Consider the following 12,172-nt stretch of genomic DNA (forward strand, 5'->3'; position numbering starts at 1 on the left):
ATTTTTTTCCTCATATTTGTTTATATTGAAATGTTGATGTGTGTTATACTCGTATGTGCATGTCGCTGTACTTCTTAGGTTTTATTTTTGTCATCTTACGGTTTTATATTATCGTCTCCGGAGCTCGATTCCTTTACATTATGCATCGCTCCTGTTTGGTGGGATTCGATGCTGTGTACGAAGTGTTGAAAGGCATAAATTATTGTTGTGTGTATTGCTGAAACTCTCTCTCTCTCTCTCTCTCTCTCTCTCTCTCTCTCTCTCTCTCTCTCTCTCTCTCTCTCTCTCTCTCTCTCTCTCTCTCTCTCTCTCTCTCTCTCTCTCATGGCAGACACGAATATGTTTGAATAGGCTTACTTAGCGGGGGGGGGGGTGCATTTTAAACACTGAAGGGGTCGTGCTCAAGTGTCAGCCGCGTGGGATTCGAACCGGTGACCTTCAGACGATCGTGTTGACATTCTACCACCGCTGACTGTTTCAATGGAGCCTCGGAGTTGATGCAAAGAGAAAAAATATATATTAGTCGTATTTCTCTTTGTCCTTGTCACGGTATCTTGAGAGAGAGAGAGAGAGAGAGAGAGAGAGAGAGAGAGAGAGAGAGAGAGAGAGAGAGAGAGAGAGAGAGAGAGAGAGAGAGAGAGAGAGAGAGAGAGAGATGAGTAAAGAAAGAAAGAAAGGAAGGAAAGAAGGAAGGAGGGAAGAAAGAGAGAAAGAAAAAAGAAGAGAGACAAATGAAGAAAGGAAGAAAAAAGAGAAAGAGGAAGAAAGAGAAAGAAGGTAAAATAGAACGATAGAAATGAGGAAGGAAAAAAAGAAAGAAAGAGAAAAAGAAAGAAAAATGAAAGAAAGAAGAAACGTAAGAGAATAAAAAAGAAAAAAGAAAAAGAGAGAGAGAGAGAGAGAGAGAGAGAGAGAGAGAGAGAGAGAGAGAGAGAGAGAGAGAGAGAGAGAGAGAGAGAGAGAGAGAGAGAGAGGGAGAGAGATGGGGTCTTTCTTAGGCTTAGAATGACAGATTGTCCCCGGAGTTCATTGTTTCCCGCAGACGCCAAGCTTTCCTTTGTTCCTCCGTCCTCCTCTCCTTCCGTCCGCCACGTGTGTGTGTGTGTGTGTGTGTGTGGCTGGGTGTGTGGGTGTTTTTTTACAGCAATGGAAGCAGCTTATAACCAAAAAAAAGACCTAGTGTGGATGTAGATGTGGGCGTTTTAAGGGGGGATGTGTGTGTGTGTGTGTGTGTGTGTGTGTGTGTGTGTGTGTGTGTGTGTGTGTGTGTGTGTGCCATCCTTGACATTTCCTTCACACTTACTCACTCACTCACTCACACATTCACTCACTGACTTTCACCCACACACTCACTCACTCACTCACTCACACATTCACTCACTGACTTTCACCCACACACTCACTCACTCACTCACTCAAGCTTCCCAGACACACTCCTCAATTTATTCCCAACTTTATTCATACTGGGAACTCTCTCTTTCATAACCCAGCCATGCCTTCTCAAATCCCTCTTTCCCTCCCTCTGCACTTGAGACACAAAGACAAACAGCATAATGAACTTGCACCACCTCGTAGCGGCAACAGCACCAACATTTCGTGAGGGTAAACTTAACATATACATTTCCACGTATCTGTTATATTATACCGAAGAATGTTACCCCGGCCTCTGCCAAGCGAAGGAATGGAGGCAGACGAGGAGAGGGTGGTGGAAGGAAGACCGAGGGAAAATCTTGCGCCGAGAACCAAGAAGAGAATAAGGAAGAGATGGAAATTAGGATAAAGACTGAGATTACGGTTCAGACTCTGGGAAGGAAAAATATCAGGAGAAAACGGGTCGACAGGGGCGAGAACGAGGAGGGAAAAAGGAATGAGAAGAAAGAGGAAGAAAGAGAAACTTAAGGGAGTAAAAGGAACAAAATTTGGAAGCAGAGGAAAAAGAGAGAAGAAAGAGGAAGAAAGAGAAATTTGAGGGAGTAAAAGGAACAAAAATAATGAAGCAGAGGAAAAAGAGAGAAGAAAGAGATTGAGAAAATTGAGGAGTAAAAGGAGGAAAAAGAGGAGGAAGAGAAGAAATAGGGAGGAAAAGATGAGAAAAATGAGAGACGAAAGATTAAGAGAGAAAAAAATAACAAAAAAGTAAGAGGAACAAAAACAGGAGGAAAAGAAAGAAGAAAGTAAGAAAAAAGCTGAGAAAGAGTAAAAGGAATTAAAAGAGGAAGAAGAAGAAGAGGAGGAAAAGAAAAAAGAGGAGGAAAGAAAGGAGTAAGAGAAAGGAAGAGTGAGAGAATAACGAAAAATAAATGAAGATAAAAAGAACAAGAAAGAAGAAAATAAGAGAAAGATGAGGAAAAAAAGACATAAAAAGAAGAAACAGGAAAAAGGGAGAGAGAATGAAGAGGAAAATGAAGACGAATGAGAAGCAAGGAAGAGGAGGAGGAGGAGGAGGAGGAGATGACACACTCACACACACACACACACACACACACACACACACACACACACACACACAGGTTGCCTTCCGACTCTTCTTACCTCGCTCGTAAACTCCAGCAGGTAAATTTTCCTCACCTGCCTTTCACCTTGATGGCATAAAAGGTGAGTAACGTACCTGAAGACCTTTTCTTGACCTTCACCTGGCGCGGGGGGGGGGGGGGCGAAAGGCGGGGCGGGGGAGGTGGGGAGGAGGAAGAGGGGAGGTGGGCGATGGGATGGAAGGTGCAGGGAGTGTGGGGGAAGAGGAGGGGAGATGGGAGGTTCAGGGGTTCAGGGAGAGGAGGGCGGTGTGGGGTGAAGTGGGGAGGGAATGGGAAGAGGGAAAATGCAGGGAGGGAGATGGAAGTGAAGGGGAAGGGGGAGATGGAAGTGAAGGGGAAGGGATGGAAGTGAAGGGGGAGATGGAAGTGAAGGGGAAGGGATGGAAGTGAAGGGGGAGATGGAAGTGAAGGGGAAGGGATGGAAGTGAAGGGGGTGATGGAAGTGAAGGGGAAGGGATGGAAGTGAAGGGGTGAGGTGGGAAGTTCAGGGGTGTAGATGAAAGGTCCAAGGGGGGAGGTGCAGGGGGTGTGGGAGGGGTCAAGGTCACTGGGATGGAAGTGTTCTCATATCATATTTTTTTTCCTAAGGTTGCTCATTAGCCGAAAAAGATGGCGTACCTGAGGCTGCTTCTATTAATTAGCGTAATTACCACACCTCCACCACCACCACCACTACCACTATGACCGCGTATTAAGTAGATGACTCACTTAAGGCTGTTTTCTGTCATTATCGCTTTGCCTTGATCACCACCACCACCATCATCACCATCACTGTGCGTCTCCTACTCATTTTCTCTCTTTTTATATATATATCACTTTTTTATTATTTTTTTTTGATTGGTCGTCTTCCTTCACGGTGTTCCTCGTATTACTGTGTGTGTGTGTGTGTGTGTGTGTGTGTGTGTGTGTGTGTGTGTGTGTGTGCAGTCAATCGTAGGTTTTGTCTTCCTGTCTTTGTTATCGTGTATTTTTCTTCGTTGTCTTCGCTGTCGTCTTCTTACTCCTCTTTTACTCTTTCTTCCTCCTCCTCCACGTGTTCCTTCTCTTCCTCCTCCTCCTCCTCCTCCTTCTCCTTCTCCTTCTCCTCGAAATAGAAAACCGTCGCGTTAGGGAAGCCAATATCACTCTTTATGGCTTAATTAACAACTACCTACCACGGCCCTGACCCAGACTCTCTCTCTCTCCCCCTCTCGCTCCCTCACTCTCCCACGTGTGTTCTCGAGATAGTGAACAATGGGTAGCAAAAACCGCAGACTTTCGCGCTTCCCCCAAACTGCTGAATCTTACATCTCTTCAGCACTTAACCTTACACAGAAGAGTCTTACCTTGCGGACGCGTGATCAACCCCCCCCACACACCCCGCGAGCACGAAGAAGAAAGATGAGAAATAGTATAAGGAAGAAGAGGAGGAGGAAATGAGTTGAGAAATAGTTGAAAGAAGAAGAGAAGGAGGAAAGAGAGAAAAAAGGAGGAGGAATAGAGTTGAGAAATAGTAGAAGGAAGAAGAAGAGGAACAAAAAGTGAAAAAGAGGAGGAAAAGGAGTAAGAATTAAGAGGCGTAGAAGAAGAATTGAAGAAAAATTATAATAAAAGAAATGAACGAAATAAAAATACTTATATCACTACTGCTTATTTCTCTCCTTCCCTCTCTTATAGTCACTTCTTTCACCCAGTCATTGTATAAAGTTTGGGTTCATTCTCTGGAACTTAACCACGAAAAATTATGCGTTTATCCTCCCTCCCACGACTTGTCTTAACTCAGAGAACTCACCACTGGACGCATGACTCACCCTTTCCCCTTAGATTCACTGTTTCCATTCAATACTCATCCCTGTATTTTCCCGGTTCAAATCCATATGCTGTACGACTTAACCCCAACTGTTTTATTTGTTTTTCCCGCCTTCCACCCCCCCCATAACTCACCCTCTTCTCTTTAGATTCAATGCTTCCATTCATTACTCATCCCTGTACTTCCTCGGCTCAAATCAATATACTGTACGACCTAACCCCATACTGTTTTAATTTTTCTTCCCGCCTCCCTCCCCCCCAACCACCCATAACTCACCTTCTTCCCTATAAGTTAACGTTTTCCTCTATCGCTCACCCTGTACATTCTCGGCTCAAATCCATACTGTACGACTTAACCCCATACTGTTTGATCTGTTCTCCCCGCCGCCCTTCCGCCCCCAGAAACTCACCTTTTTCCCTTTAAGTTAACGTTTTCATCTATCACCCACCCTATACATTCTCGGTTCAAGTCCATACTGTACGACCTAACCTCATACTGTTTTATCTATTCTCCCCGCCGCCCTTCCACCCCTCATAACTCACCCTTTTCCCTATAAGTTAACGTTTTCATCAATCACTCAACCTGTACATTCTCGGCACAAGTCCATACTTTTTGACTTAACCCCATACTGTTTTATATGTCGTCTCCGCCCCTCCTTTCTCCCCCAACCCGGCGAATCACCACATTAACTCCCCTCGAAAAAATTGACACGGGAGGGGAGTCTGGAAGTGGCGGGATAACATAATGGATGCTTAATATTGCGTTGGAAATAAGGGTGTGAATAGGATTATGGCCGCGAGAGGGGGAAAGTGTTGAAGTTAAAATGGAATGCTTCTAAATGCGGTGCTGACTCTGTGTGTGTGTGTGGGGGGGGGGGATATTCACTGCCTTCAGAATGGACGTTTAATATTGGGATTGAAATTAGCGGGTAGAGAATTATTAAAACAGGAACCGGGAAGTACAGAAGGTAAATATATATGCTTTTAAATGTGTTACTGGTTGGAGTGTGTAAATATTGAATGCAGTGCCCCGTTTACCACCACCACCACCTCCTCCTCCTCCCCCTCCTCCTCCTCCTCCTCCTCCTCTTCCACTCGTCTTTAGCCATTCCTCTTCTTGTTCTATTTTTTTGTTTTGTTGTTGAAGTTGTATTTTTATTGTTGTTGTTACTCTTGTTTTTCTTTCGTTTCTTATTCTTACTCTTCTTTTCCTCCTCCTCCTCCTCCTCCTCCTCCTCCTCCTCCTCCTCCAGTTTGTTTTGTTGTTGTTTTTGCAGTTGCTGGGTTTTTTTTTTTCTTTCTTTTTTTCTCATTCGTGTTCTTCTCTCCTCCTCCTCCTCCTCCTTTTCCTCCTCCTTCTCCTCCTCCAGTTTGTTTTGTTGTTGTTTTTGCAGTTATACTTTTGTTGTTGTTTTTACTGTTGGTTTATTTTTTTCACATTCGTGTTCTTCTCTCCTCCTCCTCCTCCTCCTCCTCCTCCTCCTCTCTTTCGCGTGTTGAGATAAGCTGAGAGGCGGAGGTATGGAGGGCTCAGGGAGGGAATTAGCAGACCGCGGCGGGGTGAGGCAGGAGGGGGCGGCAGGAAAAGGATGGCGTGTGAAATTTCTGAGACGCGGAAGAGATACGAGGATTTTGTGCTTCGCCCTTAAGAGTGCTTTTGTATCTTGCCTCCCGCCGACTTTATATCCCTCCTGCCCGACTTTCCTGCCGTGCTTTTTCCTGTTTTATTTCTTTCCTTTATTCCTTTTTTCCTTGTTTCATTTTTTTCTTTTTCTCCGTGTTTCATATTTCTTTCCATCTTTCTACTTTCTTCTTTTTTTCCTGTTTTTCTTCTTTCCTTTATTCCTTCTTTTCCTTGTTTCATTTTTTTTCTTTTTCTCCATTTTTCATATTTCTTTCCATCTTTCTACTTTCTCCTTTTTTCCTGTTTTTCTTCTTTCTCTTATTCCTTCTTTTCCTTGTTTCATTTTTTTCTTTTTCTTCGTTTTTCATATTTCTTTCCATCTTTCTACTTTCTTCTTTTCCTATTTTTCTTCTTTCCTTTATTCCTTCTTTTCCTTGTTTTATTTTTTTATTTTTCTCCGTGTTTCATGTTTCTTTCCCTCTTTCTACTTTCTCCTCTTTTCGTCCTTTTTTTCTTTTTTTCTTCCTTTCGTTCTCCTTCTGTTTGTGTGTTTTGGGGATTTATTTTTTTTCTTTTTTCAATTATTTTTTTTCTGTGTTTTTTGGGGGTGTATTTTCTTTAATCCGTTCCTTTTTCAGTTATATTTCCTGTGTGTGTGTGTGTGTGTGTTAGGTCAGAAGACGCGTTTCTACTCCAGCATCCCTTACGAAAACGCACACACACACACACACACACACACACACACACACACACACACACACATACACAAAACACAAACAAACATTCTTTTTCACTCTTGATTCATCCTTTTCACGTTTTCAGTCTCTCTCTCTCTCTCTCTCTCTCTCTCTCTCTCTCTCTCTCTCTCTCTCTCTCTCTCTCTCTCTCACTGTATGTAGAGTGGAAAAGGTTAAATAAAGGAGGAAATAAAGAAGAGATAATACACCACTAAAGTCAACAGAGAGAGAGAGAGAGAGAGAGAGAGAGAGAGAGAGAGAGAGAGAGAGAGAGAGAGAGGAAGAGAGACTGAGACTACCTCGATCTCCGGCCCGGAATAGCGACCAGTCTTCACCTTTACTTAGGAGCGCGTGAACATACAAGAGAAAGAAAGAGACGCGGGAACCAAAAGAAATAAAAGAAAGAAACTGTGAAGGAAAAAAACTGAAATACCTACATTCATCTGAGAGAGAGAGAGAGAGGGAGAAGGAGAGAGAGAGAGAGAGAGAGAGAGAGAGAGAGAGAGAGAGAGAGAGAGAGAGAGCGTGTATTCCTTCTGAGGTGAGTCATGTAAAAATAAACGCCAGAAAGATTCAAGGGTAAACGATTGATCTTCATGTGTGCCAAAGAACGAGAGATGAAGAGATGATAAACCATGGAGAAGACTTGGCCCATAGGAGGAGGAGGAGGAGGAGGAGGAGGAAGAAGAAGAAAAGACGGAAAGGGAAGGGAAAGGAAAAGTAAGGTAAAGGAAAGGAAAGGAAAAGGATGATTAAAGAAAAAGAAGAAAAATAAAAAAAGAACGAAAGGAAGAAGAGGAGCAGGAAGAGGAGGAGGACGAAGAGGAGGAATAAGAAGATGAAGAAGAAAAAGAAGAAAAGAAGAAAAGGGAAGGGAAAGGAAAAGTAAGGTAAAGTAGAGTTAAAAAGTAAAGGAAAGGAAAAAGAAAAGGATGATTAAAGAAGAAAAAGAAAAAGAGAACGAAAAGAAGAAGAGTAGCAGGAGGACGAGGTAGAGGAGGACCAACAAGAGGAGGAGGAAGAAGAGGAAGAAAACAATAAGAGGAGGGGAGGAATCAAGAGGGAAGATTGAGGAGTAAGGGAACAGGCGGTTTTCAGATTGGAGGAGGAGGAGGAGGAGGAAGATATGGAAATAGAGGAAAGGAAGAGGGAAGAGAGAAGATTGCACGGAGGTAAAGGAGGAGGAGGAGGAGGAGGAGGAGGAGGAAATGGTGCATAGAGTACAGAAGGCAGAGGAGAAAGAAAGACAGAAACGAAAAAGAGAAAGGGAGAGGAGACGAGAAAGGAGAAATAAGACGTGGAGATAGATAAGGAGATTGAGGAACATTAAAGAGACAGAAGAGAAAGAGAAGTGGATAGAGGAGAGGAATAGGGAAGCAGGAGGGAGAGAGAGTCAAAGTAAACATAGAAGAAAGAAGAGAGGAGGGAGAGGTACAGGGGGAAGAGATAAAGAGGAAGAGGAAAAAGAGAAGGAGATAGCGTGAACAGGAGAGAAAGAAGGAAAAAAGAGAGCGAGAGAAAGAAAATAGAGAGGGGCGACAGGAGAGATAAAGAGGAAGAGGGACAGAGAAGAAAGAGCAAAGGAGGATAGAGAAACACGAGAGAGGAGAGAGGAAAAAGGGACAGAAAAGAAAGAGGAGAGTGGGACAGAAGAAGAGAAGGAAAATCGAAGCAAAGAAATGGTAGGGACAGAGAGGAAACAGAACCTAGCATTGAGAAACGGAGAAGAGACATAAGAAAAGCGGGAATAAACAACGAAAACGGGAATAGAGGGACAGAAGAGAAACAGAAGGGAAGAGAAACACAGACGAAATAGCAAAGTGACAAAGGAGAGAGAGAGGGGAAGAGAGGAAAGAAGACAGCAGAGAGAGAAGGGGCTAGAGAAACACAGGAAGATGAACACACACACACACACACACACACACACACACACACACACACACACACACACACACACACACACACACACACACACACACACACACAAAGAGATGCGGATAGAAATATAGGAGAGGGATATAGAAGCGGGGCAGGAGACAGAAGGAAGTATAGGGAACTGATGACCGGATTAAGGGGAGAGAAAGAGAGAGAGAGGAGGAGAGAGAGAGAGAGAGAGAGAGAATGTGATCTGAGAGAGAGAGAGAGAGAGAGAGAGAGAGAGAGAGGGAGAGGGAGGGTGTTTGGTTATGTTTGTTTTGATGTTGTAAGTTTGTTGTTTGTGTATGCGTATGTTTGTTTGTGTTTTGTTTGCGTCATTAAGAAGTATGCAGAGAGAGAGAGAGAGAGAGAGAGAGAGGGCGAATGTGTGTTCAAGAGCATAAACAATGAACCTGACAATAGAGGAGAGAGAGAGAGAGAGAGAGAGAGAGAGAGAGAGAGAGAGATGCAGGGCTCGTGTGTTTTGAGGGGAAAAAATAGCGGTCGTAATGGTGATGGTGGTGATGGTGATGGTGATGATGGTGGTGATGATGATGGTGGTGGTGGTGATGGTGATGGTGATAATGGTGGTGATGGTGATGGTGGTGATGGTGGTGGTGGTGGTGATGGTGGTGATGGTGGTGATGATGATGGTGGTGGTGATGGTGATGATGGTGGTGGTGGTGGTGATGGTAGTGATGGTGATGATGATGAAGAGATAGTGAAAGCGTTGTCACCTCTACCCCTTCCATTTACCACCCATTCCACTAACCCCTCTCCACCTTCCACTTCTATCCATCACACTTCCACATCTCTCTGCTCCACCTACTCTCTATTCCACCTATCATCCCTTTCTCTTCCCTTCCACCTACTTTCCCTTCCTTTTATTTCCCCTTCCACTTCCCCACCAGTTTCTCTTCCCTTTTCTCTTCCCTTCCACCTACTTTCCCTTCCTTTTATTTCCCCTTCCACCTCCCCACCAGTTTCTCTCCCCTTTTCTCTTCCCTTCCACCTACTTTCCCTTCCTTTTATTTCCCTTTCCACCTCCCCATCAATTTCTCTTCCCTTTTCTCTTCCCTTCCACCTACTTTCTCTTCCTTTTATTTCCCCTTCCACTTCCCACCAATTTCTCTTCCCTTTTCTCTTCCCTTCCACCTACTTTCCCTTCCTTTTATTTCCCTTTCCACCTCCCCATCAATTTCTCTCCCCTTTTCTCTTCCCTTCCACCTACTTTCTCTTCCTCTTATTTCCCCTTTCTCCTCTCCCCCTTCTCCTCCTCCTCCTCCTCTCCCATCCACTTACCACCTCACTAACTTTTCAAACTGATCCACAAACGTTTTCTCTCCGCCTTCCACCTGATAATTGCCTCGCTTCTCCCTCCGGTAACTTCCACTTCCTCTTCCACTTAATCCCTCCTCCTCCTCCACCCTCCACTAACTTTTACAAACTCACCCACCTCCCTCTTTAGCCTCTTCCTCCTCCACTTCCTACTCCACTTAATACCTCTTCCACTCCCCTCCCTCTCATCCCCCCCACAGTAACTTTGTCAAACTCACCCATCTCCACTACCCCCTCTTTAACTCTAACGGTCCCCTCCCCTCCCTCCTCCTCCCCCCCCCCCCCCGCATCACCTGGCCGACGCAGCAGGTGTGGCGGGTCATAATGGGCCTGGAGGAGCACTTTTTGCTGATACAGGCGTGGCTTTGTGGCGGCGGTCACGTGGCGCGGCGAGTGGAGGCTGGGCGCGATGGCTTGTGGATAGCGCACGGCTGCCTCGCGGGCCTCCACTCAGCCAGCCGAGGGAGTTTGCGCACCACCTGGCGGGAGGGGGAGGACGAGGCGGCGGCGGCGGCAGGTAGGAAGGTAGGCAGGACGAGGCCCCAGCCAGTTGCCCGGACGTGACCAGTCGATAGTGCCGCCCTACCCGCTGGCGCTGCTTTTCTCCTCCTCTTCCTCCTCTTCCCTCTCCTCCACCACCACCACTACCACCGCCGCCGCTGCCAAAGCCTCCCCCCGGGCAGTCCCTCCCCCGCCACCCATACGCGGCGGGAAGGTAACACCCGGGCCGGCGCGCGTCACCCTCGTCCCTGGGGAGCCCGCGAGGTGCAGGCAATTAGCGGCAGGTGGCTGGCTGGTTAGCGTGGCGCGGCGCCCCCTGAGCCGCTGGTACACGCCCACATGCCGCGGGAGGGGAGGCGTGGCGGAGAGGAGCACGCTGAGTGGTGTGAAGGCGCGGTGGCTGCGACGACGGCGGAGCGAGTCAGTCTGTGCTGGTGTCACGAGGCGGAGTGACGCGATACACCACCACCACCACCGCTAGCTCCCGCCACACCTGGACCGCGACGGGAACAGGTGGAGCGAACACGGGGAGAGGGCGTGTGTTGGGCCGCGCGGAGCATCAGGTGACTATGGTTAAGGCGAGGAGCCCCCCACGCCGGGCGGATCAGTGACCAATGTTGCGGCTCTCCTCCGAGCACCACCTCAGCAAACCCGTGATCATCCACCCGCACAAAATGTTCACCAACCGACGCAAGAGTCTCCCCGACCCCTCCAGCCTCACCAAGTCCTCCTCCACCACCACCACGTCCTCGGGGTTCTCCTCCTCCAGGACCACCAAGCGAAGGGCCTCCAATGGCTTCCTTAACCCAGGTACACGGTCTCATTAACCCATTAGCCGCTTAATTACCCTCTCCCCCCTCTCGCACGCGGCCCAAACATCCCCCGGTTTTCCCTACTGCCGGCCCAGCAAGAGAAGGGCCGCTAATAGCCCCCGTAATCCATTTAGACCGCGCCGTCACCTCTCACAGCCCCATTAAACTCATTAGCTCCTTGATTATCCTCACTGCCCCGCACTTGTGTCCACCGCTCCTCTGGTTTTCCCGCCTCAAAGATCGTTTAGTGAAGGGCCTCAGTGACTTCCCTTACCTGTGCCTTACCTTTAATTAACCTGCCGAATCATTTGTCCAGGTGTATGTGTCTGAATATACCCATACCGAGTCTCCCTTCCTCATCTGACTCTCCCTCCTCCAAGACCATTAAGTGAAGGGCCTCAGTGACTTTCTTACCTGTGCCATATCCTTAATTAACCTGTCATACCATAAACGCAGGTGTGTGGCGTCGTTACCCTTGGATGCTTGCCCTTTACCTCCCTTTTCTTCCCACATTAATTGACTTCCTTACCCCGCTCCATACCCTTAATTAACCTGTTATGCCATTAGCCCAGGTGTGTGCCCTTAGATACCCTTGGATGCTCGCCCTTTCTCTCCCTTGTACTTCCTCCCTCACCTGACTTCATACCCTTAATTAACCATGCCATTAGCCCAGGAGTATGCCCTTAGATGCCCGGCTTTTCTCTCCTTTTACTTTCTTCATCAATTCCATATTCTTTCCTTTGTCTCGTTCCCCTCTTCCTCTACCCCCTTCTACTCCTTCTTCTCTGTCCCTCTCCCTCTTTGCTTCCTCAGGTTTTCTATCTTGTCTCCTCCCCCTCTTCCCCTTTATCCCTCATCTCTTTCTTTACCCTCTTCTACTCTTTCTTGTGTCCCTATTCCCCTTCACATCCTCTATTTTTT

The 12,172-nt window shown here is 46.7% G+C and overlaps 1 protein-coding gene across 8 annotated transcripts in view; it reads left to right on the forward strand.

The window, feature by feature from the left end:
* Nucleotides 1-12,172, forward strand: part of LOC126984045 (dystrobrevin beta-like) — a 116,526-nt gene that overhangs the window by 47,632 nt on the left and 56,722 nt on the right. For 3 of the 8 annotated variants that reach the window (XM_050837408.1, XM_050837414.1, XM_050837415.1), the window contains exon 1: nt 10,236-11,249. The exons of 2 other annotated variants lie outside the window; for them this stretch is intronic. In XM_050837408.1, the coding sequence (XP_050693365.1) occupies nt 11,054-11,249 (196 nt within the window). In that variant the 5' untranslated portion in view covers nt 10,236-11,053. Of the gene's footprint in view, nt 1-10,233; nt 11,250-12,172 lie in introns of those variants that run through there. 3 more of the 8 variants (XM_050837409.1, XM_050837411.1, XM_050837410.1) reach the window with 3 other exon arrangements.

The sequence above is a fragment of the Eriocheir sinensis genome, chromosome 55, assembly GCF_024679095.1.
Source record: "Eriocheir sinensis breed Jianghai 21 chromosome 55, ASM2467909v1, whole genome shotgun sequence".
In the NCBI taxonomy this organism is placed as follows: Eukaryota; Metazoa; Arthropoda; class Malacostraca; order Decapoda; family Varunidae; genus Eriocheir; species Eriocheir sinensis.